Below are 21,664 nucleotides of genomic sequence, written 5' to 3' on the forward strand. Positions count from 1 at the left end.
GCATTGGTTTGACAGACCGCACATGGAATTCTTCCCACAGCTCAGCAATTAAGAGGTCTTTCCATTACCAAAGCAAGCAAGCTAGCAACAACCAAAGAGAAACCAGACCACAGCTCCATCCGTGTGCTGTGCAAGGACACTGGCAAAGGTCCTGCAGGTCCTGCTTCTGGGCAGCTTTGAATAGTGCAGCAGAACGACTGCCGTTCGCTCCTGACACCCGAAACCATCTCCAGCTTAGACATATGAGCTCTATTATTTCTCTTCTTTTAAGGACTTTCATTTCCAGCACAGTACGAGCTTGAAACTAAAGCCACCTAGCCAGGAGGACTAAACCAACCACCACTGCCACTGGGCAACACGGCGGCTGTCACCGAGCAACCCTCTTCTTTCCATCCATCATGCAGAGGGGTAACGAGATTTGTACCAAGGCGTTGCCTTTGAACAGCACAAAGCAGCAGCTCCCAGGGGCATCTGCCTCTTAACAACTGGTGAATGATATTTAAGCAAGAAATATAAGTCTATAAAAAATTTCTCATAAGAGGATGACAGGGCCTGTAGGAGCTACGCTCTGAAAAAAACTACTACAGTAGTGGTGCTACTCTCCCTTTCCTCCACTGCTGCAGAATTATACCTTTCACTACCGGCACAGCTGCTGGGGGATCCTAACCACTGCCTAAACCTTATCTTGGAGCAACAAAAAGAAACCTCCATGGCTTTGGTTTTAAATCTAGATCAGACAAGCTGCAAGGCTGATCCACCTATTAGCGCCCTTTTATCTGCAGATTAACACGTGCCCATTAGAAGAGGGAATCCGGTGTGACTCGATTACAATTGCCCTGATTTGTGTGTGGTCAGGTATCTGCATAAAATCATAGCGGTTTAGGCTGCCAGGCAGACTGTGCTTAAGTGTAGATGTTCCTAAACCAAGCCACAGACCTGCATTTAATGGTTTTTGGAACCAGCATCACTCAGAGGTGTGGACTCTGCTGGGTCAGGGGGAAGAGACCCCACTCCCTGTCCCTTCCGAGATGGAGCAGCTCCAGGGGAAGGGAGTGTCACACATCAGTCAAAACGAAACAGGGTAGCTCAAGCGAGTTTCGATAGCAAGTCTCCTGACAGAAATAGTTCTGCTGGGGACCTGGGAGCATGACGGTTATATCTGTGGGCTGTGGTCAGCAGCTGGGGCAGCCACCTTCAGCCAGTGCAGCCACATCAGCAGCACGAAGCACAACCAGTTAATATGAAATGAGAAGTACTGCACAATATACATGCACTTTCCACTTTCCCCTGCAGAAAACCCTCTATATAAGAAGTCCAGTGGTAGTCTATGGCCTCGTCACTCCTGAAGGAGATTTCTCATAGGAGATATTTAACCGTGGCCAAGCTTGCACACATGGACTTCGCACTTTCAGTCCACCCCGTGCACACCTGGGTACCCCTCTGGAGAGGGTCCACCATGGGTGCACGTTCTAGGTTCAGATAAGATGACAGCAGCACCTGCAATCAGCTGGAGAACTCTATTTCACAACCTGTACTCTTCTTTTTATTTATTTCAAGATGCATCACCCCTCCTGGCCTAAGAAGACAATATCCCCATCACCATCCCCATTAGCATCTGCCCTTTGTTTTGAGTTTTCTGCATATGAGAGGGTCTGCGCCTGCTGAGCAATCCCAGCCACTTGCAAACCACCAACTGCCACCTGCCTGGCCCCAAGAGATGAACACAAAACATTCTTGGGCCAGGAGCTCCCGCAGAGCAACCCACAGAGCACGTCAGCACACTGCCGCAGTACGGCTGGGCACTGACACGGAAAATAATACTTTACAGCAACACCTGTGTGCACACAGAAAGAAAGCAGCTTACCGGTCCTGGGATCAGATATTTAGGGGCAATGCTGCTTAAAGGTGCCCTTTGATGAAATTGCTAGAAACACCAACATAAGTGTCTACCACTCCAAGCTCCTCCTTCTTGCCCAGGCTTTGTCTGCCCCAGTTAAATTCATACTACGTTTTGGGCACACACTATCAATCAGGCTGAGATACTAATTTCATGGATTTTTGCACTATTTCTCCTGACAGATCAGCTTCCCTGACTGAGTCCTCTGCACAGCATAAAAGAATACCACCCAAGACACAAAACTCAGACTACAGCCTCGTGGTCACCAAGTAATGAAATGAAACATAACTTGGGATTCCCAATTCAGCCGTCTCCCACTGCTCCTCCTATCTCAAGAGATAACTTTAGGATGCTTTCACTACCTTTCTCAGCCCTTATCCCTTCCATCTTGTGATATTAAGCTCAGAAACTAGTTTATGAGCATGAGGGGCCTTCTCCAAGCACAGGACACACACACACAGACACACACACTTGCTTTTCAGTCTGTCGTCTGACACTGGAAATCTTTAGGTTCTTTATAAGGTTGTAAATGGATTAGGAAGGAAAGAAAGATTCTTCCAAAAGGTGCAACGCTCATGTTATTGCACTATTCAGAAGGAGAGCAGAAATGATGCTATCAACAACTCTTCTGAGGTCTGTATTCAGAAACCACTTTAACATGCGACAACATCAATTAAAATTGTCACCTGTTTCAGATTCAGCTTCGATCCCAATTCAGGAAGCAACTCCTAAACAGAGAAAAAGCTGGTTAAATTTGCGAGAAAATTATTTTATTCCTTTCAAAGACCAATCCACATGTGCAGGAAAAGGCTACCAAGGTCCCCTGACAGCTCTTGGGTTACAGAAAATAATTTTTTGGCCCCAGTGGGTTTCTGGAGGAGCCAGGAGGAACAAATATTTACACTTTGCAGGCAACAAAATAACTTCCTGCCCTCCTTCTCCCAGGCAACACAGGTCTGCAAGAACAGGCTACCAAGAAAATAACAATGCTCAAAAAAATATCAGCAAAGAAAACTGCTGTGTAACATCAACTTCTGGGTGATTTCCACAATTTGTTTCCTGGAATACAGCACCTGCTAACATGGTATTTTTGAAGGGGAAAAGGTGTGAACATGGAGGCTGGTGCATGAAAAGTTACAGCACTGCTGTGCTGATGAGCCTCTTATAAGCAGCTTAACAAAGAAATAATCAGGACAGAAAACTGACAACTAGCAAGAGCTCTGTTACTCAAAAGAAAATAGCATGTAGATTTGAAAGACAATGGGGAAAAATTAGGTAGTAATTATCAGGAAGGCTGAACAAAACAGATGTTTTATTGTCTTGCAGAAACGAGATCAAATATTGGGTTCACATTCAGATGCAGAGGCTCTAGCAGAGAAGATGGGAAAAGCCTCTTCTTACCACCCTTCTTGTGAATTTTGTTTCTCTCCCTATTTTAAACCCAGGGAGAATGGCCAGAGGTGCTGAGGACAGGCTGTGCACTTTCTAGAGTGGCCCAGTAACTGCAGATTTTGGTTTTTGAAGCCGCTGTTACTGTGTGAGCAAATAACCATCAACAGCACCACGACAGCAACTCGTGTAACCAAGTGCTGCAAGCGTTCACAAACATTGCACGCAGCTTTCCAGAGACAAACCTTGAAGCACAAGGGCTTGCGTAAAAATATTCTTTTGATGTAACATAAATTATGAATGAGGAAAACACTCCCTCCTAACCTAGCAGTTGTCTTTTAGAAGGGAATTGCCTCTTTCAATTGCTCAGCCACAAGGGATCTCTCCCTGTCAAATTCCACATGGGTCTGGGGGTTTGCCCGACCTAATTTAAGTGCACAACAGGCTGCTGGAGGAAAGCTGTGAGGCAGTTTCAGCTGCAAAACCTTGTTTGGGTAAGAGACAGCCTTATGTGAGATTTTCATCAGGCTGCATGTATTGCATCTGGGCTTCCCTGCTTGCTAGCCAGAAAACAGAACAGGAGTGCGAGAGTGAGAGAATTCAAATGCAATCGGGGGAAGACAAGGGAAATGACTGGTTTGGGAGAATGGTTGGGAAATCATGGCAGGCGCGGTTTGTGCCCTACTATTGAGGCTGGGTGCCCATGAGGTTTGTAATCTTGATGTGCTCTTTGGACTCCCACCTGCTTCTGGAGGCACAGGTGGTGCTGCAGCCAAGGGCACCTTTCCCCATCTGTGGCTGGCTAGGTGCCACCCATCTTTTTTTTTCTCTCCTCCCCTGCTCCAGACCACAGCGATTCACAGCTTTGAGGCCTTCACTTCATATTATTGCTGTGCTGCAACATGTGGGTGACATCTGAGGATCACTCTGCACTTGCTGGTCCACAATACGCTGGTAGCTAACAGCAATCCATTGCAGCAACCTTTACAAAGCTGCAGCAGCTTCCTGTTCATTTCTGGGTGTGACTCACATTGCCAGGCAGGGCTCCCAATCCTCTCCTTGACCTAGGTGCAGGATACCTAAAGGCCAGTCTCTCTCCACCCCTAGACACAGTGCAGTGAGAGGAGCTAAGCTTTTTGTAGCTAAATATAAAGTGTCACAGGGCTGGAGACCATGTGCTCATGTGGACACCTACCTGTTCCAGCACTCATTCCCTACCATTGGCAAAAGAACCAAAAAAATTAACCAAACTTGGCCCATGACAAAGAAAGGCCCATTTCTGTTCGCTATAACATGAACGCACCAAACAATTTCACATCTTCTTTCGCCTCCTACAAAAAGGCAGAGCTTTGTTTTATTAAGTGATGGTGAATCCGCCCCTAAGGATTCTGGAGTGAAGATTCCTGAACAAGTTGCATTACTGCAGGCAACATACAGAGAGAGAAAACATCATCTGGTTTACTACTATAATGATATAGCAATGCAATCAAGTTGCCTCACATATCAGCTTCTTGACAGCTTCCAAGCTTAGGAGAAGCCTGAAGTTAACATGCTATGCTTAATTTCCTTTGGGTCGAACTTATAAGAAATCTAATTTGTTTCACAAGCAGCTCTGGATTTCAGCAGACAGCTGACGAGCAATACAGCCAAGAAAGAAAGGCCATTTAGTGCCTCGCATACATCTGTTGGAGAAGGTAATTGATCAATTATGTATTTAGAAACACATTGGGGAAGAGAGTTGATGGTGGCCATGTGACTCTATTTTAACACCTCTGTCTCTCTGTAGGAAGAGAAAAAATAAAAATAAATATTTAAAAAATAAATCAATCCACTCAGTGGGACACCTCCAAATGACACGTGTTCCCATGCAGCAAGGTATCCCTCTCACACATTCAAAGAAAGCCAAGAGCAATCGCAGCAGCACTGACTGCTGGGCATATACATTACCAGGCTAGGGGTGGGTTTAGGCATTGTCTTCCGTGCTCTGTGGACCTTGACTTCAGTGTTAGCAGCGGTGGCTTTTTTAGCGTCCATGTCCTTACTGCCCTCCCCGAGCTTGGCTGGCATCGTGGCTTGCATCTGAGAAAAGGAGCCCACAGTTCTCCCTTTGCTTGCTCCTCCTGGAAGGGTTTTTGCAGCATGGCCGGTGAGAGAAGCAAAGGTGCTGGTAGTCCTTAGAGGTTGCTCCTGTGCCATCTGCTTGGTTAGAATATATCCATTGCTCCCTGTTACAGAAGTCTGTGTGAAGTCATTAGCTTTCATATGGTTTTGCTTCCCAGTCTCACCATCTCGTTCAGAAATGCCATTTTCTGCTATCCTATTTAATTTAGTACTAGAGTCCTGCTGGCTCACTTTCGTATTGTCCTGAGTGTTTTTAGCTGGGTTTGGGTGGCTACCAGCTTCGCTGTGCTCACAGGAACCGTTGGTTTCACCATCTACTGCCATTTTTGGTTCCCCCGCTTGCTTTTCTGTAGCACTCTCATCTGCAGCCATGGCATTAAACCCTGGAGAAAGAGGGAGGATAAGGAGGAAGAGAGGAGAAAGAAAAGGGTCACAAGTGGTATCAAAATTCCAAAGAGAAGGTACAGCTACTTACAGTGCTAAGGAAGAGCAAACTTCTCCTCCAGAAAACTGTTTGCTATATGTACACCTCTGTCTCTCTCCATCTGGGTTGCTCATTCACCTACCTGAATGGCTTGTCGGGATCCTCAGATGGTGAAAACTGGGATGGGCGGCTCAGTTGAAAGCAGTGCACTCATTCTCACTTGCCTCAGCTGCAGATGTGGCCATTTATTCCTAATTATGGATTTTTTCAAGGTAAATATTATCTTTAGCTTTTCCAATAACTACATTTATTGGACCATATGTCAACACCTCGCATGTCAAACAAAACGCTGCCCAATCTTGCATTCAGATCTCTGGCAAAGCCCTTCACAATGCCAGACTGACACAAGAAAAGCTTGCTGGATGAGCTGTATGGGTGAGCTTTTGTGGCACAGACACAGCTCAGCAGCCAACTGTCTACGTCAGGGCTCTGCTGCTACACGAAACATCGCAAGGAGTAACTCCCTGGTAATCACAGCTCTCCTGGCAACGTTGTCCAGTGGAGACCGGCTCTTTCGCTGGGATGAAGTGGCACAGAAGCAGAATTCACAGTGTCATTTCAGAGGCAATAGCCAGAGTAAACACAGGGGTGAAACATGTTAAACGCAATTCTAGACTAAAATAATTACATGGTTCAAATGCAGCAAGATTTCTGCAGACGGACCAAAAGCTCGCACACAGATAAAACAGGGGTGTCCATCTGAAAAGGTTTTTTTTCTTCCCTTCTTAAGTTTCCATGCTCCCCCCATTAATGGATTTGTCCCATTAGAGATTTCAGACCTGAGCTGAAAAAAATCCAAGTATGAAAACCATGTACTCACAGAAAGGTTTCCGACATGGCAAACTAGCAGCTCCCCAGGCAACCAGGAGTGATAACAATTCACTTGCACGATCAGTAAAACGATTAATCAACCTGCTGTTAGGGATTCCTTGTATTGTTTTCCTTCCAGAGGCCAGACAGTTATGAAAAGCATCACAAGAAGTACCAGCAAAAGCTTTGTCCAAGTGGGCTGCCAAAACAGGTAGGACTGATTTATAACCAGCTTGAATCAAAGCAATTTTCACCTACAGTATTCACAAGGGCCTGGAGTCAAACCAGAGGACAACTTTGCAAGCCAGACCAGCACACTGGGTATCAGCATCTCATTTCACACTGCTCTTGAAGCCCAAACGTTCAAGGAAAACAACATTCTGAATGTCTCTGCTGACCTGGCAAAAACCTGATGCAAGGCTGAAGCATGAACAACTATGAACATGGATCCTAGGACATCAGGTCCAACATACCTGGGCTAACTCTTCAAAGCCGAGCTCTGGAGGGTTTTGCTGCATGCTCCCAAACCCAGGCAGCTCAGTGCAAACGTCAGCAGGGAGGAGAAGCAGCGCTGCACCAGAACAGCTCTTCCAAAAAAGCACCAAATTCCCATTACAGTTAGTGGCAATCAGAAAAAAAAAAAACCTCTCCCCCACTATTTGAGGGTCTACTCATCTCCCCTTCTTTCTTCTTCTTCTTAATGCACTCATTCAGTCCATGTCCTTACCACTGGGTTGACCTAAAACATTTTGATCCAGATTTCTGCACAAACAGCATTTGCAGATCTAGACTCTAAAAGCAATGCACTCTAGTACCTGTAACAACCATACTATTCCCTAAACTTTCTGGGTTTTGGTGTTCATCTGAGATTTAAAGACAAACATTTCCATCATCAAACTGAAAGCCATCTTAGAACTGGTCAATACATTTAGACCATCCAATCTAACCTCCATCTTGAAGCATGGTCAACACTGAATTCAAACCACGTTGGTCAGGGCTCTGTCCAGGTGGGTCTCAAAGACCTGCTGCAGAGCTCAACTTGCACCAGCCTAGTCCTACCCATAAATTACAAGGCAGACAGTCCTCATCCTGCTCCTTATTTCCAACTGAAAAGCACATATGTTGGACACAAAGCATCTTACTGGAAAGTGCCTTCAAACCCTAATGACGAGTGGTAACTCTTCGCTGAGGTTCAACTCTGGCCATCTTTCCTGATGAGAAACCAGCACTGAGCAGTCCGTTACCCCCAAACCCAGGCAACGCAGCCTGTGACTGTCTCCCACATGAACACTGCTGGCTCAGCTTCCAAAAAGAGCTCACTGGTGCTCGCTGGAGCACACGCAGCAGGGCAGAGGCAGAAACCCCACCTCAGTAAGCAGTAATCGAGTGGCTCTCCAAGTATGATTCAAAGTCCTTGCCTCCATCTGCTGCCCTCTCATGCCACCCAGACCACTTTCTGTGTTCTGAAAGCTCTGATAAGGCACACAAGGGTTTGTTTTGGATAGCAATGACTCTGGGAGAAGATAAAGTGCGAGTTTTTTCACTGTTAACTATTTGAAAAGTCATAGGCAGAAGGAGAGAACAGCCATACACACACTCTTTCAATACTTGTTTCTCTTTCTGCATTTGGTGTCTTCAAAAGACTGTGCTGGGGCCATTGAAACAATTATTTCAGCAAAGTCAGTGCCAGAAGAAAACAAAAAATGAGCTCCCTAACCACAGCTGCCGTTTCTAGTGCTCAGCATTAGGCACCTGGCTGAATGAAGCCTTCAGTATTTGTTGATTTAAATACTGGGCACTCCCACCAGAGCAGTCAAATAGCTTCAGTGGCTGACTACTAGATAAACTGAATAAGCAGAGGGAAAGAATTGCTCTACTTGCCATGAAGGCAACCAAAACAAGGTAAATTGGAGCACTGCCCTAAGGGAAAGAGTAACTGCATTACTCCAGAAAGCATCACAGACTCTATGAAAAATCCATGAGGCTAAAATTAAAATCCCACATACAGTTTCACACACACACACACACACACACTCTCTTATTAAGTGTGGAAAATGCAATCTGATTGACTGTGGAAGTGCCATCAAATCCCTATAAACAGGCACCAGACTTCTAAATCTGTATGAGTAGAGATTTGACAAAACAAATATGTGAAATTTCACTGTCCCTGAAGTTGCACAGAACTGGAGAACTTGACAGCAGTTGTCAGGGGTATGGTTTTGGTTTAACAGGATTACACACCCACTCTGCCCTGCTGTAAATGACTGTACACGTTGCAGGGCAAAGCAAGGTCCTACAGCTTCCAGCTCCAGCCCCGACCACCAGCACTGCCAGTGCTCAGCAGGCTGAGCAAAATGCACTGTGGAGTGTCACAATTTGGTGCCTAACAGACATGCAATCCACATGACAAAAGATGTTATGGCAATGGTCATCACACAGGTCGCTGGCTGGCAAGAATCAGCAGAGGCCAAGGACTGAACGGGGAGAGACTGTGTCCCTCTCTTCTGAGACACCACAGGCAAGCCTGTCATGAGCTGCTAGGACGGGCTTCTTTGGGGAAAGATTACCCCCATCCTCCTGCTTCCTCTTCTGGCAGCACAAAAACAAATTCATAAATAGCAGCACAGGGCTCACCACAGCCAACCCATCAACTGCAGGAGCTCGTCACCCCAGGCTCCTATCAGAACATCAAATTAAAGAGACCCACATGAAAAACTAGTTTATGTCAGAATCCATGTCGCTTAATAAGATGTAACCTGAGTAAGTTAGTAGGGTTTTCACAACCAAAATACTTGGTCTGGTAATAGGAAAATGGGAGTTGCCATCCCAGGCTCGGCTGCCACTCCACTTGCAACTCAGCGCTCCATCCTTGTGTAACAGGACACGTTTGCAAGTCTGACCACATCTTAGGTACACACAGTACTGCACATTTACAAGCATTGCTGAATAGACCCAATTCAATATATATTTACACTTTTTCTGAAATACGGCCTATAGATGGGGATGGGAACACAAACTACAGACAGCAGGAACCTCACAATGGAGAAATACTGAATAAAACAGCCTACAGAAGCTCTTCAACAGCACCAGACAGCTAAAGAGACACTTGTTCCTGACACGACCTTTTCATCTCCCCTTTTTCATTATCAAGAAAAAAAAAGTTCCACTGAAAACCTCCTAAAAATCTTGATTTCAAATACACCTCATGGTTAACAAGTTCTCTTCTTGAAAATGCTGTTCAACAGTTTTTCTGCTCTTGTGCTGCAAGTGCAAGTGAATAAAAACCTAAAAATTGTTTTTTCTCCAAAACAACTTGACAGTATTCATTCCTTCTAAACAGAGTAAAAATACGTTTTCCTCTGTATTCACTTTTCTGTCCAAGTCCCTCACTGTTCCTTAATCTACAACCATTTTTTCTGTAATTAAAAAAAATTAAGTTAGAAAGATACAGCCTATGTTCACGGAAGTGTAACCTCATTTACTAGAAGCATCCCAGTATTTTCAGAGCTCTCATGCACTTTCTACAGCATATGCATCAGTAAAAGCTTGTGACACTGACAGCAACACTGCATCCCAATCCAAGCATTCAGTATTAATTTAAAATCCAGCAACATGTAGAAGAGGTAACTTGACTAAGAGATTTATTTTCCATTACGGTGCCCGTTCTCCCATGCGGGTATCTGAAGCTGATGCAAAGTTGGAGGAAACTTCAGTATAGGTGTATCTTCTAGGACCTGGCTACATTTTAGTAACACAAGGAATTTAAGACTCAGAAAATTATACAAATACATTACCCCCGTGACTTCACATGGCAAAGAATAATCATTAATATATTCCAATCACTTCTCTGAATTAATAATTCATTGAGAGTAATAATGCAGAATTCACACCCCTCCCACCTCTCCCCAGAATCAAGCAGATCCTCTGCAGCAGTTTTGGTCTTAAGTCTTCTCAATACTAAACACAGTTATTCGAAATTGAATTAAAATTCCCATAAAGAGAACAGAATCTTAAGAAAGGAGGGGAAAAGCTAAGTCAGACATGATGAGGATACCTCATCTAATTTTAGGTGTGTAACAGGTATCTCAAACTCCAAGGTGCCCCTAAGCCTCCACTGTGACCAACAGAGAGACAACAGCTCAAAAAGCACAGTCTGACTTCAGACATCTATCTTTGGATAAAGTAAGCACCGCCTGGACATGCCTACCATGTGTAAGCAGAAATGAGTTGGACTAGTCCAGAATTAGAATGACAACTTCAAAGAAAACTCTAAATTAAGCAAAACGAAACCCACCTCTGCTCTCTCAGCCCAGACTCCTACAACGCTGGTTCTTCTCCACTGCCTTTCTCTGTTGGGTTTCCAGCCCTTCCAGCAGAGCCAGACCTGGCTCCAGTCCTGCCCTGGCGCTTGTTGGAGCTCGGTTCAGCCTGCCAAAACCTGCCCGTAGGCAGAGCCTGTCTGACAGATGTGCTAGGGTCCCCAGCAGCTGTCCTGGCCACAGCCAGAGGGAACCGAATCGCCTCTGCAGAGACCAAAGGGGATCAGTAGCCACCAGAAACCTTCTATATGCAGGCAGCCAGATAAGCAGCTCAAAACTGTGTATTGCTTTGAGAATGTTCTGAAAAAAAAAAAAAAAGTCTTAAATATATTTTTTAAATTCAGATCCCACTGCTCAGTGAGACAAAGTAAGAAAAATATGCAAGCATTAGGAGCCCTTATACTCCGGGCCAAAACACAATCATCACTATGTCTCAGGGAAGAAAAAAATAAAAGAAAAAGAAAGAAAAATACCCTGCAAGATCTGGAACTTTTACATGTTTTTCTGAACATCTTAGTGTTGAGCACTGGAAGAGTGAAACACCCAACTGCCCATGTCTTGCATGACAAATTTTTGCATGCCCCCAGCATAGAGCACAGAGCAGCTCCACATCTGCAGCTGAGCCGCGAGGCTTCAGCTGCTGCAAGAGAAACATCAAACTCTGAACTAAGCAAAGACAAAGCTCAAATGAAAAGCTCACGATTTTGAACAGCAGTACAAGTAAGTACTGCATATTTATAATTATATATACACACATTTCACAGATTTTTTACCTTAAGCACTTTGCAGATCATCTTTAAAACATCAGATACCACAGTCATTTATTCAATACCCTACTGTACTGCTGGATAAACCTCTAAAAACGAGAAATGCACCTGCTTATAATCCTTGTGTTACAACAGTTCCCTCCCTGCTTCCTTCTCAAAGTGAAAAAAAAAAAAAGAAAATTGTAAAGCAGAGAGAAGCCCAGCTGACATAAAAAAAGATGACAAAGACATGGGGACTAAAACTGTACAGACTAGGGAGATTTAGTGGCTGGAGATCCATTGGAAAGGAAACCACCACCTCTACCACTGAAGCCAAAAAGCAGAGCATTTTGAAGCCAAAAAACGAAGAGAAATAAGTGTTCCAGGCCAGAGTTCCTCTCTGGGGTGAGTTATTGATGGTCTCACCCCCCCTGCCCTCTTCTAGATCTGTGACGCCAGGTGATATCCATCCAAGAGCCTGCCCTGTATTTCCAAAACACAAATGCCACTCCTCCCAGTGCCCTGGAGCCCCGTCACCCTGCGGCAGTGTCAGTGTTTCCCATCTCCTGTCAGACATGCCAAGAATCAAAACAGGAAAAGAAAAATTAAAAAGAAAAAAGAACAACTTCTGCTGTGAATGCTCAATACTGAGATTACACAGGTCAGGTAAATGGGATTCAGCATCTGACCGGTGAGTTGCCTGTGAATACCAGCAGTGACCCAAAGCAGTTTAACAGCCTGCGTGAAATTAATTTGTTCCTTTGCTGTGGGATCGGGTCCACAGTGTTCCAGCACTGGCCATGAGGCCCCAAGCACATCTGTGACCAAGGGATGCTCCTGCTCTGGGGCTGCTGGGCTCCGAGCACATTTCTTCTGCTGCTGCAGCCTGTCTGCTGCGGGGTGCAGCCTCCCCGGAGCAGGGGTCTCAAACATGGGGAGCACCTGGGTGCATATCTGGCTGAACATCTAAAATATATAAGCATCATTTTGCTTTGTCGGTCTCCTGGCTGTCAGCCTCAGCAGGGGAGGCAAGGAGATTATTCTTTTTCTCCTTCTAAAGCAGCCATTTCTGCACCTGGGAATGCAAAGGTTGCAGCTGCTGAGTGGAAAGCAGAGCCTTCCTCACTCATGGCAGCTTCCTATCTGCAATAAAAGGGAGAAAAAGAAACAAAACCCACCACCACCACCACCAGAGAAAGAGGGTCCCTCCAGGAATTTAAAACCCTGACACTCTCTAAAAGCAGTTTTAAGTTTATTTGAGAGCAAAGTGACTGTGCACATCTCATCTAGCACTCTGCTCCAAGCACCAGGGCTCTTGTGAAACAGCTGCCTCGGGTGAAGACTCAGAAACGCCGAGGCTAATGGAGAACTTCATTACCAACTCCCCTCCCTGCTCCTTCATGCTGCTACTTTAGTGGAACTTTCCATCTCTGGGGCTGGGGAATCAGAAAAGAAGTGGTTTGCCTTGAAAGGTCAAGCGAGATGCAGCACAGTGTTAGGAGCTACGCATATTAGGAGGAGAACTGAAATCACTTGCAATTGAAATCACTTTGCAAGTGATTCTCGCAAATAAACCACTTTTTAATGAGTTTCTCTCCAAGTCAGACTAAAGACAATATGGCCTAATAAAACACAAGAGCAACTTTTTTCCTGCTCATCTCTTCCACCTCCCTGTCCCCTCCCTGTCAAAGGGAAAGATGGACCTAAACTCACACCCACATGTAAAACTTAACTGGAACATTTCCCCACGGACAACAAAACACAGTCTCATCCACAGCTGTTTTTCTATCTGTACTGAGCAGTTTTACACAGAAGGGGACGCTGAGTCTAGTGAACAACTTACACTGGGCTTTACGCAGGCTGGGACTCAATGCCAGAACTGGAAATGAAAGTGCTGGGAACACACAAAGATCTTGTTCCTACAGTTGTATGTTAAATTTCTAGTTCAATTATTTCACTTCATCAGTGCCAAAATGAAGCCAGAAAATGACATCCCAGCTGGTAACAAGAGTGCATTTCTGCAACACCTTCCACTCTAGGAACAAAGAACAAAAACACCACGACTGCCCACCCAAGGACCCCCTGACCCCCGACCCGCTGATCCCCAAGAGCACCCAGCCAGCTCCCTGCCCCAGCCCAACAGCACCAACAACTCATCCCCTGGGGCAGTAGCTACTGAGTTGTCACAAATGACAGGCTGGCACGCTGAGGACAACCAAGAAAAGGGATACACTGCCTCAAAACAACAGATTATAAACTGGGGCACCTCAGCTATTGCCCCACAAGAGTAAGAGCCTTCTCTGCAACCAGAGATCTTCATGGGCATCTCCAACATTATGATCTCCTTCAGTGGTGGAGGCAACTGCCTGCAGTGGTGCCAATGTGCTTTGCTTGAGCAACAGACCCCTAAATCTCATTCAAGGCTGCAAGCTACCTGAATTTCCTGGCTCATCCTGGACACAGAGAAAGCACAAGTTTGTACACAGAGGTGTAACTCACAAAAGGTCCTTCAGAGAGGCAGCCGCGGAGCTGTGGGACATGCTAACACAGTTCAAATGGGGATCTGATACTGACCTCAGTGTCAGTACCCTTCAGAGTCAAAGGGGAGTAGAAAGGGAAAAACATGGTAATTCACACTAAGTCTTTAGCCCAAACAGCACCTTTAGTCAATCTGGATTTGCAAGTTCAAGCCCCTGCAAGTTTTAGATCCCAAGTTCAATATCAACAGACGACCTGCCAAGGGGATTTTCCCAAGGGGAACAAGTCCAGAAGGGATCTAACCTCACACTGCAGGCCACAGCTCCCATCAAAATCAGTCCGCCGCAGCAGCTCAGCCTGAACTAGAACCCAGAAGCACCAGCAGACTTGTGCAGATTCCTATTCCCACACACGATAGAATTATAGATGGTTTGGGCTGGAAGGGACCTTTAAAGGTCATCTAGTCAATCCCCCTGCAGTGAGCAGGGACATCTTCAACTAGATCAGGTTGCTCTGAGCCCTGTCTGATCTGACCTTGAACCCTTCCCGGCATGGGGCGTCTCCAGCCTCTCTGGGCAACCCGTGGCAGTGTCTCACCACTCTCACAGGAAAGAACTTCTTCCTTCTCTCTAATCTAAATCTACCTACTTTCAGTTTAAAACCGTTACACCCTGTCCTATCTCTCCCTCCTGATAAAGGTCCCCTCCCCACCTTTCCTGTAGCCCCTTTCAGTCCTGGGAGGCCACTCTAAGGTCTCCCTGGAGCCTTCTCTTCTCCAGCTGAACCCCCCAACTCTCTCAGCCTGTCCTCACAGGGGGTGCTCCAGCCTCTCTGGCCCCGCTTGAACAGGTCCATCTCCTTCTGATGTTGGTGCCCCCATAGCCCCTGGACACACACTGCAGGTGGGGGTCTCACGAGCAGAATAGAGGGGAAGAATCCCCTCCCTCAACCTGTGCCCACAGTTCTTCTGATGCAGCCCAGGACACTGTTGCCTTTCTGGGCTGCAAAAACACATTGCTGGTTCATGCCCAGCTTTTCGTCCACCAGTACCCCCAGGTCCTTTTTGGCAGGGCTGCTCTCAATCCCTTCATCCCCCAGCCTGTTAATACCAGGGGTTGCCCCAACCCATGTGCAGGACCTTGCACTTGGCCTGGTTGAATCTTATGAGGGTCACACAGGCTCAATTCTTGAGCTTGTCCTGGTCACTCTGGATGGCATCCTGACCCTCAAGCGTGTCAACCACAGCAATCAGCTTGGTGTTGTCTGCAAATGTGCTGAGGGTGCACTTGATCCTGCTGTCTAGGTCTTTGATGAAGATGTTAAATAGTACTGGTCTCACTCTCCTTGCTAAAGGAAAATGACCATTCAAGCAAACTTAAAGAGAGAAATATCAGACTTCATGGTGCTTTTCCAGTCCACACAGTCCACCTCCATATGTTGCGAACCATCTATGAGTCAGGAAACAAGGCAAAAAGAAACTATTTCATGCCATCTCACAACTCTGATATAATGATTTCATGTTCACGCAACACTCAAAAATGTAAATTATTTGCCAATGCTAAACACTGTTATTAACAGACTTTAGGAACGTTAACTAATTGAATTCCCAAGATAATCACAGCTGGGTAACAAAGGTCTGTGAGGAACAATGCATATAGCACAACGACCATGCAAACCATTGTCTTTTACACACATGGTATGCTTGGGGAGAGAAGGATACAATCTGAACATTACCACAAGAATGGAGACTATGCAGTTCACATTTTAGGACCCTTCTTTCTCCAGCAACAGAACTGGAAAATAAGCTGAAGTGGTTGGAATTTGAGCATTTTATGAAGCCTCAAGACTGTTCCTGCACAGGGAGAGTTCTCAGCTTCCTTTTGATACACAGCATTTGCTTTAAGTCAAAATCAGTCAAGACATACAAGGTGCAGAAATGCCTCTCTTCCTACCCTCCTTCCAGATTTTTACTTCCATAGACTCTTGACACTTACCTCTGATCAATCAAGAGCCAAATAAACTAGCTTTACAATCCTGAGCCAAGCAAGACAAGGGATCAAAGCAAGAGCCTCCTCCCAGAGCAACGGGACCTCCCACTGACATCTCAGACTTCGTCTCTGGTCTGCCCAGAGCAGAGGTCCACATGCAACCAGTGTCAGCAGCAGCACTCACGTGCTCCCAGTTAATATGCAAGCACCGTGGCCACATCTGATGCAGCATTCAATATTTCGCCTGTTCTGAGCTTTACTTTCTGACTAGAGCAGCTTGACAAAACATGATGCTGGACAGAAGAGAAAGAAAAAGCAATGCTGTACTCACACACATCTGAATTAAGTCCAAAATTCTGTTTCTAGCCAAGACTAGGTATTTTGATGGGGCCAGTTCAGTGCTTTTCTAATGGTCTGTTATGGAAAAGAGAACAAAAATACACCAAATCCCTGCAGAGCTACAAGAAGTAACTAGTCAAGGAATAATAAAGCATGGAAAGAAAGGACGGGGTGAGAAAGATAAAGGGTGGTGGATTTTTTTTTCCTAATCCCACTGACACATTTATTAAGTCCTCAGATTTGTGTGCATGCAACTCACAGACAACCACACAGGAAAGACTTCGTCAAATTAACATGTGCACTGCATCCTGCAAAGTAAAAGCAAGCAGACACAACACAGAAGCCACAAAGCATCCCACAATGGCATGAGGTGTGGAGTGTCTAACCCCACCAGCCATCCTGCAGCGATCGGTGCCTGCTCTGGAGCAACAAAGAAACTCACAGGAAAACAGAAAGTTAAATTTAATAGAAGGAGGAAAAAGGCTAGGTCATCATGTGGCGGGGATCAGAGTTCAGTTAAAAGCAGTCACACAGAGGAGGTTCTAAGTAACTCCTTTGCATTTCACAGCCACACCAAAGCAGAAGTGAAAATTAGATATTATTCTTTAGGTGGGTGGCGATGGATGGACTGAAAAGCAAATTTGCATCTCCTGGGGAAGAGCCCAGCTCAGAATAAACACAGGAGAAGGGAGCCATTCTGTTCATGGGAGCACACCTGTGACCCTTGGAGGACAGAGCACATCTCCAAGCGCCCAGTTTTGTTCCCATCACGTGCTGATCTCACGAGCAAGGTCTGGCCCTCAACCGAGGCAGGTGCTCACCTTCCTCTTTGTTGTTGGTGATATCTTTCAGGAGCTCAGTCTTCATGCAGGCGTCTTTCCTTGTCTCTCCTTTACTCAGCACTGTTCGCTAGGGGTGGGGAGAGAAGGGACAGGGAGGGAAAAAAAAAGGAAATATCATGGTTTAGCTCAATGTTTATACACATGTTGCATCTGTTCATACACGTTGCATTTAAAAGAAGAGACAATCATGGACACATCCTGTTTACATCAGGGGCAAACCTCATTCTGCAAAATAACGCTGCCAGAAAACTGCCACCAAGACACAGGTCAAAGATAAAAAACACCAAGGCTTGCCCCTGCTGACAGCCCATCTCGCCCAAAAGCTGAGGGGTGTCGACCTGCGCCCAGGGCTGAGACCTCACAGCTCTTTGGTTAAGATGCAGTCAGACAGATTTTCTGAGTGTAACGCGCTTGAGAATGCAGCTGAGTATGTCTGTAGAGGCACAGATTAAAATGGTCATGAAAGGCATCGCAAGGAGGTGACCCTTGTTCCTCCCAAACTTCTTAGGTTTTCGGTGAGGGGAGGCAGATCTATCAAACTTCTCATTATACAATCACTCATCAACTTTTACAGTCCAAGTATGCTTCTGGTGTTTTGGGGTTTTTTTTGTAGTTCATTCAAATGTAACTTAGAAAATCCAAACCATCAGTGAGCTACAGCTAACTCATCACTTGTTAACAACCATGTTTATTAAAGTTAATGAGCTCTATTTTTAATTCTATAGAAAGTAATTTTTCTTTTTTCCTCTCTTTTTCTAATTTTTTTTTTTTTGTAAAAAGGGAACACCTGCTCATCTTCTCTGCCTTTCACACGCCTGGAGTCACGTTGCTAGATCAGGTTTGCAGCCTTAATACCTTCTCTTTCTTTTTTTTTTTTTAAAAGTGTCAAGACAAAAAGAGCTACCAAAACAAAACAAAAAAACAGGAAAAAGGTATTAAAAAAACCACAAACACACACAGAAGACGAGTCCTTTGACACAGCTCTGTGTTTAAGAGACAAGCTGGTCTGTACAGTAAAGATGGCGACAGCCTTGCGAAGCTGCCGTGTGACGGGGCCGGGGCCAGGCCGGGTGAGGGGTTCACCGCACACTGCCTGCGTCACAGGAGAAGAATAAGCCCAGGTCAAGCCAACTGTTGTAGGCCAGCACAGAGAGCAGATGGTGCCTGCAGCCATGCAAATCACAAGGTTTAAAGCGCCCTGAGTGATAAAGAAAGAACAAAAACAACCTCCCCATCTCCCATAAAGCAAGCAAAAGAGATAAGACGCACACGCGAAGCCCAGCGTATCAGCTCCAGAACCATTCCCAGCAGCAGCTCGCCCTTCCCCACATCGGTTTCTGTCCAAAGCTAGCAGGGGAGATGAGCTCTGGTGTTGCTATTACCAGCCACCTTGTGATTTCTGTTTCCATGTGAACTCAGCCACAATTCCAGGTGCCGGCAGGTATTGCAGCACGGGGTCTTCCCTCACCCCAATTTCAGCAGCCTCCTGCCCCATGCAGCCAGGCAGGGCTCACCCAGCACCAGGTCCCTGCCCCTTGGTGCCTGCACCACTGTGCCCTGCACCCACGTGCCACTATCTGCAAAGCCACAGGCAGCTGATGGGAAGGAGGAAACTCGAGGGACGCAGGCTGGGCACAGGTTCTTGGGAAAGGCTCCAGCGCCTGCCAGGCCTGCCCGTGCGGAGGAAGAGCACCTTCAAGGATTGCTCCTCTAGCAAGGAGGAAGGTGGTTGTGGGTGGCTGCGGGCCCCCGAGCACAAGCAAACAGTAAACACTGCCACGTCTAGATGCTCTCAGCAAGAAGGAACCTGTGCCCCAAGCACACCACCTTCAGATTTTCAGACAGAGACCAAAAACCAAGCTGTAAGCATTTGAAACCTCAGCTCAGCCAACCGATCAGATAGCCTGAAACAGAACAGACACTGGCCAACAGCTTCCATCAAGAAAAACACAGCCCAAAGTTTGAACATAGATCAGCTTTCCTTTTTTTTTTTTTTTTAATTTGCTAAGCCAATAATATATATCCTTGCTGCAAACATCTACTTAAAAACCCTACCTCTCCTCTAGCCAGACTTCTTGTAAACTGGGAATAACTTCATTTTTCTCATGGACTTTCCCTGCTGCAAGACTAATGCAAAGAGAATTGCAGAGAGCCGGGGCTCAACTGCAGCCCCACAGCTCCCACACATTGGAAGGGGCACCCAGGCCCTTGCCACAGACACTGGCAGCAAATAAAGAGCCTCAGTCTGTCTAACAGGGACCAGCTTGTTTTCCCAACCTCTGTTGCAACAAGGAAAGGTCTTGATATTCCTGCTATTAAATTGACTCAAGCTCGAAGCCCCAGGATTTCCAGCAGGTTGTTCTTAGCCATGCAATTCTAAGTTACTATTTTATTTTATAAGCAGTACCCCCACTCCACAAATCATCTACATTCTCCCTTCTACAGAGGTGTTGCTGCTGCTCAGCCCATGACGCCTGAAGAAAAGACAGTGCAGGAACCCTGGAGTCAATCACACCTTGGCAGCTAACGACTACCCTCCTTCCTCACTGCAATTACCAGGAGCTTGGCGCAGGCCCTGGCCAGCGGCAGGAGCTCTCAAAGCAGAATTTCCAATGCTAAGAGAGGCAAGAGAGAAACCATCACTATTTTCCTGTGAGAGTAAAAAAGCTGGGTGCCAAGGCAAGGCTAATCGAGGTGGCACCTGACGGGTTCTCCTGGGTCCTATCTCAGAGGAAACATCCCTTGCTAGCAGCGGCGGCAGCTTTACAACTTCCATGCCTTGCTCTGAAACAAACAAAAACTCAGCATCAAGGCAGAAAATAAAATAATGAAAAACAAAGAGCCAACTGTGAATTTTGAGACATTTTGATCAAAAGGAAACTACAGGAAACCCCTGCAAAGTGCTCGAAGCCTCTTCCCCCCAGGCCAGCGCTCTTCCCCTCCTTGCTCCATCACCACCCGGCAGATGCAGCACCCGGCACCCAGCACCGATGGGCACCCACTGGGCACCCACCGCCAGCCGGGCAGCACTGCCCATTCATTCCCACCGGCCCACGGCTCCACCCAGCCAACTTAGCAGCAACTTCACCGCAAGTGTCAATACCTCCATTTTTTTGTGTGTGTTGGGTTTTTTTTCCCTCCCCTCCCTTAAATTCAGAGCAAACTTCCCTTTCTGCTCACTCTCCCCATGCCCCAATCCGTCGGCTCCCGATTGGCAGGGAAATCCTATACCCACCCTCCCCGCCGAGAAATGTCTGCTCTTGCAGCAGTCCCAACAAAAGCCAACTGCCAAGCACAGGCTGCTTCACAATAAAAGTCTCACTCTCTCCATTTTTTTTTTCCTCCTTCCCCACTTTCCCGCAGCCGTTTGCCTCCATTCCCTCACCGACCCCAGACTGATTATTAACCTTCCGTGGCTGGAGAGCCTCCATAAAGAGTACACACCACCAGCAATGAAGCATTATCCCCCCCCAACCCTTTCATTTTTAAGTTTCAAGGGGAAGAAAAAATTAATGCATCTTAAGAATGACTGATTAGGTCTTTGAAAGGGCTTTAAAAGCCATGAGGATCCAAGCAGAGGAGCTAGTACTGGTTTAGTCTTTCCTCTCCACCTCTGTTTACAAGAAAACAGGCTTCCTCTCCTCCGTGAGGTCTTTGGAGAGGATGGAAGACGGGTCAGACCAGCCAAGGAAAGGCTCTGCAGCATTTCCAAACAGACGATGAGTAGAAACTACAGTGGTGCCTTTAAAACAAAAAAAAAAAAAAGCCCACAAAAAAACAAAAGAAGAGAAAAAGAACAAAGCTGGGAAACACAGAAAGAGCTTTCTCAGCCTCCTCCTTGGCATTTTCATCAGCCATCCGGGTGCCCTTCAAAAAGGTCCAAACAGGTTTTATAGGCAAAGACAATACATGCACAGCAAAACTCCAACATATTGCAGCTTACCAAGCCCAAGAGACCAGTGAGTTACATCATGAACCAGAGCTCTCTCCAGGCAGACCAGGAAGGAGCGGAGGTTGATGTGCTAAGATGTCTACCTTCACCAGGGTCTTTTTTTTTTTTTTTTTGTGTGTCTTAAAAATCAACCGTCTAGGAACCTGAGGCTTTGCAGCAGCATTATTCTGATTAGAGCCATGTAGCTGAAACAGGTCGATCTGAAAGAGAGCTGAGAGCAGAAGGACCCCTTTGAAACTCTGCTCGCTCCCATTCGGGGCAGCAGCTGCACCAACACATCTGCCTGCAGAGCCAGCGGG

The 21,664-nt window shown here is 46.2% G+C and overlaps 1 protein-coding gene across 8 annotated transcripts in view; it reads right to left on the reverse strand.

Moving 5' to 3' along the window:
- EHMT1 (euchromatic histone lysine methyltransferase 1) overlaps positions 1-21,664 on the reverse strand; it is a 123,101-nt gene that overhangs the window by 46,570 nt on the left and 54,867 nt on the right. For all 8 annotated transcript variants that reach the window (XM_074923356.1, XM_074923355.1, XM_074923358.1 and 5 more), the window contains exons 2-4: positions 17,393-17,480; positions 5,234-5,790; positions 2,584-2,625 (exon numbers count right to left, since the gene is read on the reverse strand). In XM_074923356.1, the coding sequence (XP_074779457.1) occupies positions 2,584-2,625; positions 5,234-5,790; positions 17,393-17,480 (687 nt within the window). The remainder of the gene's footprint in view (positions 1-2,583; positions 2,626-5,233; positions 5,791-17,392; positions 17,481-21,664) is intronic.

This window comes from Athene noctua, chromosome 20, assembly GCF_965140245.1.
Source record: "Athene noctua chromosome 20, bAthNoc1.hap1.1, whole genome shotgun sequence".
Lineage (NCBI taxonomy): Eukaryota > Metazoa > Chordata > Aves > Strigiformes > Strigidae > Athene > Athene noctua.